The following is a 13,200-nucleotide window of genomic DNA, read 5'->3' on the forward strand; positions in this document are numbered from 1 at the left end:
CGCACATCTACGTGCGCGCCCGCCGCCGTGCTGGCGCCAGCTTATTTTAGCCGCCCCCTGAAGTTTCGTTTTCTGCCGTTATCGGGAAGCGAGCGTTTGCGAGCGTTGCAGTTTCGTTGGCCCGACTGTGCCTCCGCCGCTGCTTCCCTCTGCGCTGCTGCCGCAGCGTGCAAGTTCAACATGTGACTAGAAAATAGAGGAGAAGGGTTCACTGCCATTTTATCCGCGTGGCTGAGACGTCGGCACTAGTGTGTGCTAGAATACGGTTGTCTAGAACACTTTAGTCGGCACGTACACGCTTGTTCCGGCGCGATGCAGAAACGGCGATCTTGCAATTTGAGAGAGAGGGAAATTTCCGCCGCGGGTTCTTTTTTTTTTTCCCGTTCCTTCGCGCGCGGCATTGAGGGGTCTCTCCTGAGCTTTTGCTCTATGGCGGTGTCGGAGCAATGCCGGTCGGAGGCGCCGCCGCGTTATTTGGCGCGCTGCTAAGAGCATTGTCGGTACGCGGTATGTTCGAAATAAGCGTGTTCGAATTAACGAGATTCGACTGTAGCTAAATTAAAGAGTCAGAGGTGAACTCACTCAGGCACATGTACGTAAAAAGCATTTATTTCTTGAAGCGCCACCGCTTCAAACTCTTCGCGCCCAGTCACGGAGTCCGCGCTGTCCGGCGCCGCGCCTCCGCACCAAAAGAGAAGGAGAGAAAGCGCGTGACTGCTGTTCTTTCGCGGCCGTCGGTGGGGCGGCGTTTATTCGTATCAACCGACACAGGCTGAAAATCGATTCGTAACAACCGTTCTCTAGCACGTTGCAAAGTAATGGGGCTCGGCCGGGACCACAGAAAAATTCGTATCATCCGGAAATTCGTATTAGCCGTGATCGTATCATCGAGCTTTTACTGTATAGCACCTAATTAATTGCATGGTACAGTGCGCAAAGCCAAAACTGTCACTGGGCTCGCTTTGAAAAGAATGTCGGAAAGCTTCGTGTAAAGCAAGCAAAGCTGACAGACATAGGGTTTTCTCGTGCAAGCCAGCGAGAGGTACGTGGCGAGAAGCTTGCGACGATCTCGCCCCAGCATTTCTTCTGGACTTCTCAAGTGAGAGGCTGCTGCGGCAACCTTCTTGCATTTTTTAAAAGGCCCCTTTTGAGGCCACCAAAGAGATGCCTTGGCGAAGCTTGCATGTCACTTGCCACCCTTGACCCTGTTTTGCAGTTGTTAGAGCAGTGCCATTCTTGAACGCCGACAGCCGCGGCTTGTTACACGCAATAGGAGTGTTGGAGAAGCAGAGTGTGTTGAACAGTTAAACGAGTCAACACAACCAGCAGCTGAATGGAGGAAGGTGGTGGGAAGGGGCACTGGCGTCCCTGCCATTATAGTTTTCTCACAACAGCTATGCCATGCCTTTATTTTTATTTTTTTCATGCAACCCGGTTACAACAATTATAGGTTATAACAATAAAATTTTCATGGCACTTGAATATTGTTATAAGTGTGTTCAACTGTATTACAGTAGCTAGCGGCGCATCGAACCTTTTTTAACAAGCAGCTTTTATTGAAACTAACTCGCCATGCCAGAATGCCTCTGTCTCCAGACAAGGTTGCATGACCAAACAGTATGCTTGCTGGATGTGTGACCTCACCCGAGGCTTCTTCAGCAGATTTCTCAGCTGTAGCTTGCTCCTGGCCCACAACATTCTCCTTGTTGGCTTCACCAGGCCCTGCAACTGCCTCATGATGTGGGCTGCCAGAGACGTCTCGGCAAAAGCCACCTCGGCGACCACCTCTATGTCCGCCTCGACGGCCACGGCCCCGAGTCCACGGCTCACGTTCACTGGTTCGGTGCAAACGAAAGTCTTCTGTTGGGTCTCCATCTTTGGCATCTTCATCAGGCGCAACACTGCCCTCCTCGTCTTTCTGCAGAACCAAAACAGTAATGGCAGCTATCTCCCGCCAATCAGATGCCCATTTCACAATAAATTAATTGTCCAATCTGGGTTGTTACTGTCAAGTAAAGCAAAGAAACTGTGGCATGGATGAGTAGAAGCTGTCTTGGGCAAAAGTATTGGTAAACATTGTTCATATGAGTGCATCTTGGGCTTATAAGTTAAATAAATATGCCTAAGTTGATCATTATAGTTGCTTGCGATCCTGTATTTCAGTAGGGGTGCGCGAATATCAAAATTTTTAAGTACCAATCGAATACGAATACTTAGCTTCGAATATTGAATAATATGCACATGCATTTAAGAGCAAGTTGGGTTAATTTGCTACGTTGGAAGATTGCAATTACATTGTCAACATTAAATAACCTTATATAATTAGACTAGTAAGCTATTATACTAAAACGTTGTTTATTTGGCTCAAGTTAACTTCAAAAATTTAGTAAATCCCACTAGCTCTCCTCCCCAGTCTTATTATACCACAGCAAATGCCCGTAAGCTCGGAGGCATTTGGCCCCGTGCCAATCGCCACTCATCACACTTGCTGTCAAGCAATAAGCTCAGAATTGGGGGTGGACGCACGCACACACACAAAAAGTGCACCCTCGCGACTGAGTGGCTGGCTTTCCCGCACAGTTTAGATGTTTAGTGGCTAAGTGTGCTTCACAGGTGAAATTTCGCTAGCAGCATGAAATCACAAAATTCAACACAATATCGTCCCAAGAAACAAATGCTAAGAACCGTGCTTGCTCCTACACAGCCAGCAATATATTCAATTTGATTCGAATATTTGTATCCAACCGAATACTCGAAGATTCTTGAATATCTATTTTTCAGATCAATTACAAATATTAAAAATATAATATTCAATAATATTCGAACATTTTGAATATTTGCACACCCCTAATTTCAGGTGAATAAAAACTAAAAATATTCAAGAAATACCTGCTTATTTTGCCCAAAAATAAGCACCAAAAACATGAAATAGTATTCATTGCATTGTAGGTTTAGCCCCTACAACAAAAAATAAATCCAGCTTTGGTTGACACTCACCTTATCAAAGCTGTCAACATAGTCACCCTTGGCCATACAGCGGTGGCCCAGAATGTGTCGCTCCTTGCAGAAGGCTCGCTTGCAACGAGAGCAATGAAAGAGGCCATCTTGCCCTCTTATAAGTGTGTCAGGTTCTTCTTCTACCTTTTCAACAACTGGTGCTGGCCTGCAAATTGCCCAGATAAGTTACAAGGAGATCCTGCGATTGGCTTAAGTACTAGAAAAATAGCCAAGCCAACACTCTATCTACGAATGACCATGCCCACCCTTGAAAATTAAGCACAACATCAAACAGTCCTTACACTAACTGCCATTCCTTCAATATTCAAGTCCAGAAAGTTGGTTCAGGTTTCAAGAAAAATTATTGCTAGGGGTGCTTGAATAGCGAAAATTCTAAATCAAATTGAATACGAATATTAGAGATAACAGCCTCCGAATACTGAATTGAATATTATTTTCTCATTTATAACCAAAGAAAACAAGGTTTCCTTGGAGTCCGTTTGGTAAAAGGTGCTTATCTACAATATTTCACACATGTAAGTAATGCTGTTCGCAGGAGCTTGTACATGAAAAACAATTTTACTGCACGTCACCAAATGCACACCGTGTTGTTTGTTGAAGAGAGAAGTGTCATACTACAGCACCACACATTGTTTGAGAGGGATACAAAGGGCTACAGCAGTTGCATTACAATGGGAGCAAAATGCAAGAATGCTCGTGTACTTAAATTTAGATGCACGTTATAGAACCCCAGGTGGCCAAAGTTAATCCAGAACCCTGCACTACGGCAGCATCGTTCAAATCTTCACTGCAGCTTTGGGCCATTGACACCTTCCATGCCTTGGACGAGCTGGGTTCACCCACATGTTTCTGTTAAAAACAGTCAAAGGCGAGCTCTGCTCGTCAGCGGTAGTTTGCATTTTCTAGCAATGCCATGGATGAGGCTAGCTTTGTCTCAGTGCTTAGTTGGGCTTTTGGTAGACGGCAGCACATAATCCAAGGGACAGTGCAAGCAGACGCAAATTTATTACGAATCAGAAAGTCTTTGCCCCTATTTTTTTTAGCCAAAATACGGCTGTAAATGCGAAGTTAACATATCCATTCGCAGCCGTGGACCTTTCTTGGACTGGCCCGGCCTTATCTGCCGGTAGCTCCGCGGCACGGCGCTGCTGTCAGTTGTTGAAGATGGCGGTTGTGCTTCACCCGTCCACGGCGTACGAGCAACGAAGTGTGATTAGTTTTTTATGGAGCAGAGGACAAACGCCCATCGAAATCCACAGGGAAATGCAGCCCACATATGGGGAAAGGTGTCTCACTTTGAGAAGTGTGAGGTGGTGGTGTTGTGAGTTCACAAAAGGCCGTGAAGCCAAGACAGCAGTCCCATGATGATTCCACAGTCAGCCGGAAGAATTATGCCACAGGGGCATCTCAAATTTAGTACTGCGATGGGACAAATGTCTGAACCAGTGTGGCGACTATGTGTAAAATATTGTAAGGTACGAAGAATAGGATGTATATTTGTAATTACCTGTATGTACCTTATTTTGGCTAATAAAAATAGGGGCAATGACTCTCTGATTCACCCTCCTATTTCCAAGGACGTAAAACATGTTGACAACTAGGGTGTTTAAATATAACTGGGCCATTTTAGTTCAAGCTCGGGATAATAGCACCCCATGAATCTGTAGCAGTGCAACTATAGCCTCCAGAGCCAGTGAAGAAGACACCTCACATGCATGTAGCATGAGATAACAACACGCTAACGTGCTTGTCCTGAGCAGCCGTGTCTATCTGCAGCGCCCGAGATTCATAGGCTCCATGGCTTGCCAGCTTAAATAAACCGTGGCTGCAGCAGCTACCTCTTCACGCCACCTGCCACAAATTGGTGGCACCGGACGACCGAGCTCAGCCATGCCAGCATCAATGCAGCGACTCTCCCAAAGCGAGACTGACATGGCCTTGCACGTTCTAGCCGACGTCCCGCATTTGTATGTGTCCGGGAATTCTACATCGATATGTCGGACATCTGGTTCATCCAGCTGGACAGCCACTTCCATATCAACAAAGTGCAAGACCCGCTGCTGCGATACTACCACACGTAGCAGGAGCTGCCAGAGGAACTGCGTTCCAGGCTCCGTGATTTCACCACAAGCAGCCGCAGGGGAGCCTTCCGATGCACTGTGCTCGTACCTCCTGTGGATGCCTGGTCTACCGAATTTTAGCAGGAGCAGCTCTGCCCTCTGGTTTCTTCAGCTTGAGGCCTCTTCCCTTGAGACACACCAAGAACCAGCCAATACACTAAAACTCTGCTTGCCGAGTTGCACCACACTGGGCACGCAGACGTCGACAACGTCCTCAGCGCAGAAGACAGCACGCATAGTGTCCAGATGGTCTTCCTGCGGCCCTGTCTGCATGCAGGCACACAGCTCAAAGCCACATCTTTGTGCTTCCACCGCTGACATCCTGACGCATCTTTCTGTCACGCACTCTATACAGCTAACATGTGACAGAGGCATCAATAGACACTTTGAATTACCGCTAATGTGTATAGGCTTTACTATCTCTTCTCTCTATTCGCATGTCTTTTGTATGTATTTCAATCATACTATCCACTATGAGGGGACCCTGTAGCGGCGCAACTATCACAGAGCCAATGAAGAAGAAGACAGCTCACGTGCATGTAGCGCAAAATAAGAACACGCTAGCGCGCTCATTCTGAGTGGCCGCGTCTATCTGCCGCTCCTGAGATCCATTGGCACCATGGCTGACCGGCTTAAAGAAACTGTGGCTGTGGAGACTAACTTATCGTTCCGCCTCGCACAAGTCAATCAGTCATCAACCATGGTAAGACTAGCCAAATAATAATGTGTTTTGTCTAAATCGATACAACAAATTTGTATAGAGGCTGCCTAAAAGCAAGGCATCCTTTTTGAATGACTCGAAATTATTGAACACAAGTTATCTGCCCCATGAGTTTGCTTAGGAACTGGTGCCTCTATGCAACTCTCCTCCAGGAGAATCATTCAAAACAGCCCTTATTTGTGTCGGTCTCCCTCTTTTCATACACAAATAACTAAGTGCTGTTATCCCTCATATTCCATGAGAAATGAATATTCAACCATTTCAAAAAGTAAATTATTAAATCAAACACAAACCAAATGAGGAAGTCTATTCTATTCATATTCGAAATTTCAAATATTCACCCATCCTTAATTATCACCCTTCTCCATGCAACCCCATCACTCTATCTTTATAACCAATGCCTGTAAATCTTAAAATTACAGAAAATGCATGTTCAGATTACCAGATCACTAATTTTTCTCTACACTTTGTGCCAAAGCCAGCATGTGGGCCCCCTTCCCCCCCCCCCTCACATTGCATTCAATATTGAACCTTTTGCACATTATTGCGACTAAAGAATTCCATGTCAATCAGGCAAAATATGTCCCCCTACTGATTCAGCACATTCCAACATGATGGAATTAAATAACTTCAAGGTCCTTTTAACCATCTGCAACAAACAACAAGGCCCTTATGTCACTGCAGATGTACTGGTATTGTGTTCAATATGAGCATTGTGGGAACCATGACCACAGCAACGCTCCCCAGAAAAAAGTGGAGAGGGTTTCACGATTCCAGCAATGTGCATGCCTCTGTGCTTTCCATCCGCTTTTATTCTGGAGCGATAATACACTGGCCAGCCAAGCAGAGCGGATGTTCTTATACCACTACCCTAGCTTCCCAACTAATCTTTTTTTTTTTTTTTCATGATGGAGTGACAAGTGCTCGGCGAGCCAGTGTATTATCGCTCCGCAAAGAAAGCAGACGACGGCAAGCAGGGGATACGCATATTACGGGAATAGAGAAATCCTCTCCACGTTTTTCTCAAGAGCGCCACTCTGGGTACAGCTCGCTCACTGCAGCTCATATTGAATGCAATAGTACACTGATATGGGTGTACCACATCATGTGATTCAGTGCAATTGCACAATGTAGACATTAGGCACTCCATACAGCAGTGTCCATATCTGGTGCAAAAGAAGCAGACAAATTAAGGTGACCTTGTAACTGCAGTGCATAAAATGTAAGCGAGCAATACCTCTGGACCTGATCCACTTTGCGTGGACGGCCTCTGCGGCGCTTTGGAGGCACAGGTGGGCTGGTAGCTTCCACTACTAAGTGCAGTGTTGTGGGCTGTGTGGGAGGCTCCTCAACATCCACAGGAAGCACGCGCAGTGTCCGTCTTTCTTCGCCCGGAGCTGTTACAACTGTATGCATCAGGCAGCAGGAGGAGGAATAAAATTTTTTAGTTTCGATTATGGAGTATAGCGCATGCAGCTTGAGACACTGACAAGCAAAGAAAAGAAGCAAGGTGACATAGATGGCGTGAGCTCTTTCAGACACAACTACATGGCCTGCATACAATGGACATTACACTTGCGCATAAAAGAAGAAAAGAAGAACAGCAATTCAACATGATTGCATAAATTCACATTGATCAGGAAGCATTTGGCAGAAATATAGGTATGCACAAAGGGGGAAAGATGGGTAGGGTGCCTCTCCTTCCTGGCTCCATCTTGAGCACTTAATAAGACAGTTGCAGTTCACCTCAACCAAAACCAAGCTATCGCTCCAGCAGTGATGCTACTGGCCCATGTCAATTCCGCGCAGCTTTTGGAGCAGCCAAAAATTCATTTCGGAGCAGTAAAATGGACTTTCGGAGCAGGTTTATAAAAATGATTGCAAACTATATTATATGGAGTTTTTACAGTGGGCAAGCCATGTGAAGGCTGTAAGTGGTCGCTGGTTCATAAACTCACTCTAAACACTAACAATGGGCCCCCTTCCACCCTCCCTTCACCGCAGTCCTTACTATGGACTGCAACAAAGCGGTGGTGTCCCAAGATGCGCTTAAAAAGCCACTTCAGTGGCGTAGAAAAAGACCAGAAGCACGTGGATGTGCTACATGCAGACTTTGGAGGCATTTTGATATTCTTTAGTGTGATCTTGCTGCTATAAATGTATCCTTTAAGACGGAGCACTCTTAAGAAAAAGGGATGTTGATAATACAGCAGAGCCTAATGTAACAGGTGCACACTGCTTTACCTACCTAAATAGAATTGGCGATTTTTTATTTTATTTTTCCGTTGTCACAATGCAATAGTCCTCTAAATAGCAGTAATTTTGATAAAACTAATGTTATCGACGGAAATAGTTGTTGCATAGGTAGTTTGTCTGCTTTGGCATACACAACTTTTGCGAACGAGTAGCGCAGGCTAATAAAAATGTTTTTTTTAATTATTATTTCATGATTTAGTATATATGTTTATATTAAAAACTTGAGTGATCAATTCGAGGTCAACTTCATTTTGTTTCATTTTTCAAGATCGCTTCCGACATGTTCATCATCAAATTTGACACTCTGTGGGTTAATTTCGCATTCACATATAGGCGGGAGTCTAGACAGACCTCTCCCACCCACCCTCTTCAAACCTCCAATTGACGTAGCTTATTGCAGGGAAATGTCAGCCGAGAAAGGTCAGTAGCGCAGCTGCCAGCAGCTCAGCCAGGCTTCTAGGCTAGCGCGCCACATAATCACCTCCTTCACATGGTATGTTCGTCTTTGCGTCGGGGCTTCTGCTTCTGAATGTGAAATTAGCATATTGAGTGTCAAACTTGATGAAAACAGTCACCCACAGATTTTTCTAATTTCTTGCAAAAACGTCCGTGTAATCGCGTGGGCAGTCCAAAATGATAAAAATGTTTTCAATGCTTTTTAGAACGCCAGCAGTATGAAAAATTTATTTAATTTTGCCCTGTGCTGTGCTTCACTGATATACCACCGGTCGGTGCACCGCCCCTCTCGCTTGTCGAGTAGCTCGATGTGCATCGCACGACCTTTGATTGTGCAACACTGTCACATTGGAGCTGACGCACTGGAGCTTTGAAAGTACTGTGGCGCATCCTGGTGGCGTGCAACGAAGTTGGCTGGGTAGGTTAAGATGGACGGCATTCCTTGAGTTATAGAGGTCTCGCTCGCTTTGTGCTTTGTATTGAATTCTGCGAGTAGTTTTCAGACTCGAAAAGTGCTGGAAACGTACGCACAACCTTGTGCGTTACCGCCTGCATCGTCAGACATGGAAAGCGAGCGCTTTGTTTTGACAAACCGCGTCAAAAGCAGGGGCACCTGACGATTACGCTGAGCAGTGTGCGGTCCCGACGCGTGGTAGCCGCCGTTATTGTCGGTTGTAAATTGTTCTTCTTCTTCTTCTTTCTGGGGTTTTACGTGCCAAAACCAGTTCTGATTATGAGGCACGCCGTAGTGGAGGGCTCCGGATTAATTTTGACCACCTGGGGTTCTTTAACGTGCACTACAACGCAAGCACACGGGCGTTTTTGCATTTCGCCTCCATCGAAATGCGGCCGCCGCGGCCGGGATTCGATCCCGCGATCTCGAGCTCAGCAGCGCAACGCCTTAGCTGACTGAGCTACCCCAGCGGGTGGTTGTAAATTGTTATGAACATGAGGGTCGTAATCTTGATGTGTGGTTCTATCGGTTCCCCAGAAAGCCGTATGAAGCAGAGCGACAGGAGTGTTGGATATGTGCTATTCGACGTGTGAAGTACGCAAGAGAAACGCTGTCTGCTACATATACATGTAGGGTACTTACAACCTATACACGTAGGGTAAGCAATGTGGCTTGTTCACCTGCCGAGCTCCTCGAACAAATTAATGAGGTTAACCAGGCAAGGTTACGAAGTGCTCCGTCAAGGTCAGCAAATACCAACCCAAAGTAGTTTCGGAGTGCGCAGCCAACACGGGGCACATTGCAAAACCACGGCTGTCAGCATGTGAATTTGTGAACTGCCACCGCGCACATACACAATTTGAATAATTTTGTGGAGACTAATGTTGAAAATTAAGCGTAACTGCCGTGCATGCTGCAAAAGTGCTTGCGCGATTGACTGTGCTGCAGAAATGGCATAAGCGCACGGCAGCCCGAACGCGCGAATTTGGGTCGCCAATGGCCACGCGGCGGCCAGCAGTTGTCGGAGGACCATGGACCTTTAATGATTCCGTTTCGTCGTTTATTGCAGATCATTTTGGGTTCTCTTCATCCATTCATTGTCGCTAATCATGCGAACATGCCTCGTAGAACTTTCCTGTATTTCAATGTCATATGACATCCACTAAACTTAAGAGTGGCAGCGCGCTGAAATAGTCCCTGCGATCTGCACGTCGTAAAAGTACTGGGCGTTGAGCTTCCTGCCTTTTCGAAGAGTGCTTGGCCTAAAGAATTCTTGCACGCCTGAAATTCGCCGAAATCCAAACCGCAGCAAAAGCGAAAGCGGCAGCTCCATTGCGCTCTTGAGCTTTCAGCAGCATACGGCTACCTTTCCCCCTACTCGAAACCAACAAACTCGCCGTAGGGGGCGCTGCTTAGCGGCACAACTGCAGCGCAGTCTTTCCCTTAGGCTGTGACGCACGAATTCAGTTCGGAGCATTCTGCCTACACGCGAGCTTTCGCCATTCCGTCTAGTAAGCGCAAAAACAAACTTCGTGAAAGCGTTCACGGTAGTTGCCGGCATGTCACCTGCCAACTCAATCTCGGCTTCCGGCCACCAGCCTAACCCGGGATCTCACGCCCAATCACCAAAGTGGTTTACTGGTGCAAACACATTGAAGGCCACCTTGTTGCGACGACCTGCTGCCCACCACCACGTCGGCTGGCAGCGAATTTTTGTCACGACCGTACGGTGCACCTAGTCCTAACCAGCGGTGCTTCGTCAGTATCCAGCGGCGAAAGTTGTTGATTTGATGCAGAGTCGACCAGAATCTTAGTAGCGGCCGTACGGCATTCTTAAAGCCGTGAAATCTCCTCACCAACAAAAACAGAGGATAGGCAACAAATTGAATAGCGTAAAAATTGTTCACGGCCGCCATGCCTGCGACATCGCGCGCGTCATGTTCGAAAATTCGAGCGAGACACCGTACAGTGTCCAAAACTTCGCTCACCATTTCATATTGGTCACAGGAGAGGAGCACGGGGTATGGCCCGGCACCAGCGCGATCGCTCAGGGGCTCGCGGTAGGCTTGACTCAGTACATCGCGAAGCCACCAATAGCGAAGCTAACACAGCCGCAGGTCCATGCACGACATGCCGCTTTCGATGGTGCGAAGAAACAGCGCTTGAGGTCAATATTTCCGTTTTCGAAAGCCCGAGCAACCTTTTCGGCGCAGGGTGGGCGCAGATTTCTCATATATTGCTGAAATGTAGCAAGATGTAGCAGGTTTCGCCTCTCGCCACAGTGCGGCACAATTAGCACAGCGGTAGCATCACTGCTCCAGTTAACTACAATTCACCAAAGCTTGACGCATTTGAATATTTTTTTATCGATTTAACAAAGTCCTAAGGAGTCGCAAAGTACTTCATTATTGAAACAAGACTCGAAGTAATTTTAATACCTTTTATCAACCAGATAAACTGTTTAGCTCAATGTATATTTGTGGAGGGAATTGTAATTTGTTTGTTAAAGCAGGAGGTTTGTAGAGCACATAAAGTTTTATCAAATTACTGGCATAAAATTTGGTGCCCCAAATAGCTGCCAACTCTGCAGTAAGGGTATTCAATTACTCAAACATGCGACAAATGATTTTGGGATTCTTTATTGCAACCAGCCAAAATGCATGCCAAGCAGAACACTGTTTCATGGCATAGTATGTGTTGAGGCAGGGCTCATTAATACATCATGGAAACTGGAGGTGGTGTTAAAGAAGCGGTCACAAACCGCTGATGTGTGCATCAGTAATCTCAATGCAGTAGACACAAGCCACGCCATGACTATGTCTCTAAAGGCTGAGTGCACGCCACCACATTGGCACCATACTTTACTTGGCACTTCTCTGCATTCAATACCGGATAAGCCTCATCCTCTGCTGTTCATTCCCTCAGAACATGGAGTATCCCCAACAAGCCCTCACCTTCTCTCCCCTATTGGCCCACTGAGTGCCTAAACATTTTTGTGAGAAGGTAATAAAGGTTACGTTTGATTTACACATGATTCATGGCACCGGTGCCAAAAAATTCAAGTGCTGCCGATGCAGCATATATGTGGTGTTGCACATGCTGCTAAAGCACATTTTTTAATCAAATGCCAAGATGCAGGCTGTGTTGTCTGCTCAGCCAAATGACTCAGTGGCCTGGCACATGAGGTCACTTTTTCAGTTCAGTGCAAGCTTTCAGTGTATTTCCAAGACACTCCCACGGCTTTGCACCATGAACAATGTCACTGTCTGAAAGTGAAGATAATCAAACAAATCTGACAGGAGCTGGCAAAAAAACAGCTACAATAATGTCTGCAATGACTTCTGAAGTACTAGAGACTATCCTAGCTATGTTGAAGTATTGTTGAAGAGGTTGGGCAACGTTTCCACACCCTCTGGAAGCAACCACTATGCCAGAAAACATCACCCTAGCAACTGTTGGCTGCGTGACGCCAGCAGCAACCCCTCACCAGCAGGTGCAGAGGTTCCCTGCACCACGGAAGCACCTCGTCTGCACCACGTCACCATCGAGGCCTGCAGTGCAGCAGCCCACCGCAAGTTTTGGCACATGGTACAATAAACCACGCTTGAATTGAACGGACCTGATGTGCCCTGCAACTGCTGCACTGAGCTGAATTATCACATGACCACCACTTCCATTTTCTGTGATGTAACGAGGAAACCTCCTTAGCACGACAGAAGCCGCCAGACTGCACGTGACATACATGTTGAACTGGTTGCAACAAAAGACAAGGTGTTTGATAATTTCTCACACATTTCAAGAAACTGAGGCCCCAAAGAGCAATAATGCAATTGGCCACTATCTCATAAAGCAAAAATGCAAGACTAACTTTTCAGTACTCCTTTAATAAGAAGCTTGACTCTTTCATTTTTTTTTTTTTTTTTTAACATATGGCTGCCAAACATGGCAAACATGGCATCTGAGAGAATATACTGCGAAGTAAGATATACATTTAAGGATAAGAATGAGCTGGTGGAAAATATTTTTCATCATTTTTCCCGCAATTTTGCAGCACCCATAATTCTGTTCTAACCAGAGTGCTTCAGTTGAGCATTCATGTGAGGTAGCCACTTGCACAGATGGCCCACCAATCATGTGACATGGTACAGGGTGATTTCTAGGGAGGCCATGCTTGT

General features: G+C 46.3%; 1 protein-coding gene across 5 annotated transcripts in view; it reads right to left on the reverse strand.

The window, feature by feature from the left end:
* LOC119465875 (zinc finger protein ZFAT) overlaps positions 1–13,200 on the reverse strand; it is a 75,590-nt gene that overhangs the window by 54,214 nt on the left and 8,176 nt on the right. For all 5 annotated transcript variants that reach the window (XM_037726355.2, XM_037726362.2, XM_049669586.1 and 2 more), the window contains exons 5-7: positions 7,097–7,265; positions 2,998–3,163; positions 1,645–1,918 (exon numbers count right to left, since the gene is read on the reverse strand). In XM_037726355.2, the coding sequence (XP_037582283.1) occupies positions 1,645–1,918; positions 2,998–3,163; positions 7,097–7,265 (609 nt within the window). The remainder of the gene's footprint in view (positions 1–1,644; positions 1,919–2,997; positions 3,164–7,096; positions 7,266–13,200) is intronic.

This window comes from Dermacentor silvarum, chromosome 1 (assembly GCF_013339745.2).
Source record: "Dermacentor silvarum isolate Dsil-2018 chromosome 1, BIME_Dsil_1.4, whole genome shotgun sequence".
NCBI lineage: Eukaryota > Metazoa > Arthropoda > Arachnida > Ixodida > Ixodidae > Dermacentor > Dermacentor silvarum.